Raw genomic sequence first — 5,775 nt, forward strand, 5'->3', positions numbered from 1 at the left:
ATGGAAAACTTCAAATTCACCTCGCCTCAAGAAAGCTGGTCAGGTGAAACCAAACCTCAAAACAATGCTGATTTGTTTTTTCGACGTAAGAGGAGTCGTCCATTGAGAATTTGTTCCGCAGGGTCAGACAGTTAGCCAGGCTTTCTACTTGGATGTTTTGAAAAGATTGGGCAACAGTGTGCGGTGGAAGCGGCCAGATTTGTGGTGGTCGGGTGACTGGTTTTTCCATCATGGCAATGCCCCTGCTCACACAGCCCTGTCTCTACGACAATTTTGCACCAAAAATGGCATGACCCGTATTCCTCAACCCTCATACTCTCCCGACCTTGCCCCGTGCTACTGTCTTTGTTTCCTAGAATGAAAAAATGGGTGAAGGGAAAGCGTTTCGCTGATGTTGCTGAGGTGAAGAAAAAAACGACGGAGGCGCTGTCAAGCATCACAAAAGATGAATTTAAACAATGTTTTGAAAAATGGAATGAAAGATTCGACAAGCGTATCATTGCAAGTGGGGAATACTTTGAAGGAGATTGAAGGTCTCTGCCTAAAATGTGAACAAATAAGTTCAAACAAAAATAAGTCCGGTTTCTTTTGGGTACCCCCTCGTACAGTCCACCCGCGATTGATATACATGATTAAAAGTTCAAATTTAGGACTTTGCAGATTATACATACGTACTACTCAGTATGTTTTTTTTTTTCTATTGCCTACCACCCATATGCCCAACGCAATTCTATGTACGAGGCGCGGACTGTGCGCCGGCTACAGGTTGTGTACCGGATGCAGACAGCCTAGGAAAAAAAAAAAATTCAATATTTTCAGCCCAAACAGAGCCCCCCAGACTAATCACCGGGTGCGGACTGTATACTGAAAATAACCGCACTCTGAAAGCAAATGCAGTGACCTCAAAAAATTGGAGTCTAAGCAGCAAAAGAAGACACCTGTCCAAAATAAATTAAAAGTCCCGTTCACTTGCAACAATTGCCAAGAGACTCTGGAATTTAGCTGGTAAACACAGGGTTCCACCTTTGGTGCCCTGAAGAAGGATGGAAAGTTGGGAAAGCTGGTAACAGTTAAATATAAATGTAACAGAGCAAAACGAGATGAAATACAGAGGAAGAAAGCGCACATAGATGAGTGCTCGTTACTATGTGCCTACTTCGTTTGTTTTTCGTCTTGCTCCATCCACAATGAATTGGTACCTAGCCATGGCGGCTGAATTTCTACCAGCATGAAATGCCACAATACTGTCTATGAGGAGAGATTTCAGGGCACATTAAACCATACCACGTGGTCAAAGGCAAAAATTGCGAGGACACTTTGGCAACTAAAGTGTTGAGAGGCGAAAGCCGAGGACACTATGCCATGACGACTTCCGGTCGATGTGACGCCACACTGTTCCCATGGCAATATCGGTACCCAAATTATCTTTTTGCAGATCTTAAGTGTTAACTACGCTTAATTACACATTTTTCCAACTAATTTGACACAAATCCGACGTTTTTCCGACCATTCTGTGACAATTTTCACTATGCTGTGAGGGCTTCCGGTGGATGTGACGTCACACCGTTCCCGTGGCTATATTGACGTCCGCGCTATTTCGACATTTTTGTTTATAATTAATTAACTAATTAATCTACAGTCATCAAACTTGGCTTCTATGTTCATTTTTTCGTCCTCTACCTGAAGCAACCATTGGTTTTCTTCTATCTTTTTTAGTTCCCGAGTTCACGCGTGTGACACGCTTTGTTAACGGACGACAGTATTTGCCATTAAGGCTTTTCTTCACCTTAATACACGGCAACTTACTATGCATCCCTCAAAGCCAAAGACGCAACTTCACGGCACCAAAAAAAACATATGAATAAACCCCACGCATTTTTCGAAGCAGCAGTGCGGAAGTGTTCTTACGCATTAGAACTGCGGTGAACCGTAGGAGCCTGGCTTGGTGGCAGGATGAGGACCTGGTTTTCTTCCAGTGGACGCAGTGGAAATTCACTCCCTCGCTCCCCCATGGTGGAACTATGAACTGCGGCTCGGTGAATTGACTTGCGTGGCTAAGCCTACAAAAAGAAGTAAGAATTACAATAAAATTATGAGGGCACTCAATTATCATTACACAACGACAATATGTTAGCATTATGTCTTCCTTTTGCTTTTAATCGCTTCTCTTGCATACTGGCAGGTGGCAAGTTTACACAACACTACGCCACCGGATGCCAAACAATTCTGCTTCACAATGGGGCTTCTAATGCTAATACATAAAAAAAAAAAAATGCGGTGATTCCATCTCCCAAAGTCATCCTGGAATGAGCAAATATGATGCCTTTTAGACTGATATGTTGCCAACGCTGGCATCATAGGACCACCTGGTTGCCACGTCTGTCACAGAACCAGCAGCAAGATAATGCAGTCTAAGGAGGTTTACTTGCAAAGCTACAGATGACGACTAGCGCTAGAGGACAGCACAATGTATATGAGCTTAACTATCCAGCTCATACGCTGGGCACTGGTATTGTTGCTAGTACAGGAGAGTTCGCCTTCATTACAGACCAACTGTTTTTGTGACCTACACGGACATTTCGATGACAACTGCCTTGAATAACTCAACAGCATCACAAGCACTGCTCCTATGCAGGTGGCTTCGGATGCAAGATCAATTATACCAGCATAATTACTGCTCACGGCCAAAAGTTATTTCATTCAGCTGCATAGCCATTCTTTTGAAAACTTCTGAACAGTTTTAGGCAACAGCTTCAAGCACATCTGTATGATGCATCGTGTTTCTATCATCGTCAGGGTTGATAACCTAGAAGTCTACACTACACGCATGTTTGGTGCATCAACACCTAACACAACAAAACTAAAGGAACTGTGAAACTGCATCTTTGTGACGCTTTCTCTTTTCCACAATGCAATGGGCTGCCCTTGCAAATCCGAAAAGAAAAAATTCCACAGCTAATTAGCGAGGAGGGATCAGATATCACAAGCAATAGCCCAACCGCTGCACAATCAATCACACATGGCAGATAAGTTTCAAGCTCTCTTGACTTATTGTGACGATTAGTAGTAGACAGCTCATTAATCAATATACAAAAGGTCTAACCAGCATGTTTTGTGACATAAAAGGCTATAGTGTGCAGAAAAAAAACATATGCAAAAGAAGTACATGGTGGTCATGGGATTTCACGCGATCTTACAGAAAAAGACTGAAGTTTTCATGAAGGAAACTGTCATAAAGACAGATAAACAATGTGAAATGCTGGTGCTAAGCCCAGGAGAAGGGGTCTGATATATATATTGCCAGTGGCATTGCAGTAAGGAATCCATCTGGACAGGATAATATGTTCTCCATCCATATAGGCTGCGGCCGCATTTCTTTGGAGGAGAAATTCGAGGCCCGTGTACTGTGCGATGTCAGTGCACGTTAAAGAACCCCAGGTGGCCGAAATTTCCGGAGCCCTCCACTACGGCGTCTCCCATAGCCTTAGTCGCTTTGGGACGTTAAACCCTATAAACACACAAACACACATATAGGCTGGAAATTACAAAAGAAAAAAATATGTGCTCTACAGTTTTAACTGCATCACAGTCTGAACTGACAGCTTGTCCCAAGTAGTACCGATAGCTGTTTGCAAAATGCCACATTCAGGCAGTGCCGATGGCAGAAAGTTTCCAATTTAGCAATGATTAATGAACTTCACACAGCACAGAGCTGCATACTCAGATTGAATTAATAAGCACATTTTATTGATGATTAGTGGACAGATTCATGTACCAGTAGGCTACTATAGCTTGACTACTGGACTTTGTGCAGGATCAGTGAACATTGACAGAGTGCCAAGAAGAAACCAAAACCAAGCTATCAGTCAGGCATGACTGCAGCCTAAAAAAATGTTCACTGGGGAAAACACATTCGCCACTGAAAAAGAAGCAATGAAACTCAAACATTCAACTGCTTTAACACAGCACAAATGTACTATCTCTTAATGACGTTCGCTCGATGGACCGGGAACCTTATGGCACGCCGTATGATAATACAACTGAACAGTTAAAACTAATGAAAAAGGTCACCACAAAACATAAGCTGCCAGAGCAGGAACTAGCAAAAACTAATAGCATGGAATCAGCACTAAGTTAAACCAAAATTAGAGGAAAAGAAACACAAAGTATGCTCTCAATCATGAATAAAAGCAAAATTTGACAGTACATTTCTACGAACATGTGAGGCTGCCTTGTTTTCATTACACTTAAGAGAACAATGCCTACAAGTAGGTACAATCAGTAAAGCACACAAAAAAAGGGGCTGGTTCTGAAGAAATATTTTCACCTTGCCTCGGCAGGAAAGACCACAGAACCTCGTATGCCGAGCAAAAGTAATACCGCAGTTCTTCACAGATAGGAGAAATATCAGTAGCAGTAGACACCCGTAGGCGGCGCCATGCCCCACGGTCGGCACAATCCGTTCCATCTCCTACTGCTCTGCCTATTGCAACAGTAGCAGCAGCCTGCTCTTGGATACTTGCACTCAAAAAAAGACGAAAGCGTGCCGATCGGCACTCGAGTACGGCGGCACGCTTGCACGGGTCATCTGGTGTCAAAACAGCCGATAAGCACGGCACTCAAGAGTTGCGTGCGGAGATGCTGCGACACTCGTGTATATCACATGCTACCATTCCTTGAGGATACACCGTGGCCCTAAGATAGGGTAATATAAATCGATATTTTTTTCGCTGAACCACAAAAGGAAGCAATCTAGCGGCCAAAAACAGGAAAAAAAACACGCAGTGCTTAAAGAAGGTGAGGAAAGTTTGAAACAAAGGAACAAAGATATGAGGGACTTTGCAGAACCTAGCTCCAGTTTACTCATTTCAATGAAAGAGGTGAGGAACAGGTGGAAATGAGAGAGGTCAAACGACAGTGAGTTTGCTTTGAAAGAGAGGAACATCTTCACCCCAAGGTAGATGGTACAACCGTGTCTGCAAACAAACCTTCCCAGGACTGATGGCTGTTAACATGCACACAAAATGCGATCCATGCTTGCCAGGTGCTTCATGCATATTCATATATTTTCCCCTTTTGATCACCTGCTACATGTTTTAAGGGTGTTATGCTCCTAAACTGAGGTCAGGTAACCAGCGGCTTCTATCAGCCAAACGCATCCGCAAGCTTTCGCAATTCACTATTCACTTTGAAACAAAATCATAAAAAACTAAAATAAAGCTAAACTGCCTATTTGCCAAACCAGTGAGATAAAAAAATTTTTTATTTGCACAAAAAGGGAGGGCAGGTAGGGGGGGAAGGGATGTTAATCTTTTCTTGATGTCAAGTTCAGAAGTATAAGATCTTCTGCAAATACCGTATTTACTCGCACAATTTGCGTACTTTTTTCTTTAAATTAAGACATTTTCTGAACACATCCTTGAACGATCCCAGTCGATGTCTCCTTGGACTCCCTCATTCGGAGTGTTCCCATGTATACCCAAGGCTAACCTGCCTACACTTCTTTGTCAGATTTCTAGGCTTGACTGCACTTCTGATTTCATGCACCGGACTGCTTTTCTGAATGTGAGGCCTGGTACCACCATTCCAGAAATTCCACAATTCCACAGAAAGCGATTGCTCTTCCAGGCGTTTTTCCAGAGGCATCATCGGCGGCTATCGCCGATGATGCCAATCATGCCAATCATTATTTTTTTTTTTATATTGCTCTTCCAGGCATTTTTCCAGAGGTATCATCGGCGGCTATCGACTGCCAAGCCGATGATGCCGATGGTG

The 5,775-nt window shown here is 43.1% G+C and overlaps 1 protein-coding gene across 4 annotated transcripts in view; it reads right to left on the bottom strand.

Annotated features, from left to right (window-relative positions):
• Ent2 (Equilibrative nucleoside transporter 2) overlaps positions 1–5,775 on the bottom strand; it is an 86,661-nt gene that overhangs the window by 19,557 nt on the left and 61,329 nt on the right. For 3 of the 4 annotated variants that reach the window (XM_089547302.1, XM_089547305.1, XM_089547296.1), the window contains one exon: positions 1,909–2,060. In XM_089547302.1, coding sequence (XP_089403428.1) covers positions 1,909–2,012 — 104 coding nt within the window. In that variant the 5' untranslated portion in view covers positions 2,013–2,060. Of the gene's footprint in view, positions 1–1,908; positions 2,061–4,327; positions 4,566–5,775 lie in introns of those variants that run through there. The other variant, XM_089547311.1, reaches the window with a different exon arrangement.

The sequence above is a fragment of the Amblyomma mixtum genome, chromosome 1 (genome assembly GCF_055824585.1).
Source record: "Amblyomma mixtum isolate Tamu chromosome 1, ASM5582458v1, whole genome shotgun sequence".
Classification (NCBI taxonomy): Eukaryota; Metazoa; Arthropoda; class Arachnida; order Ixodida; family Ixodidae; genus Amblyomma; species Amblyomma mixtum.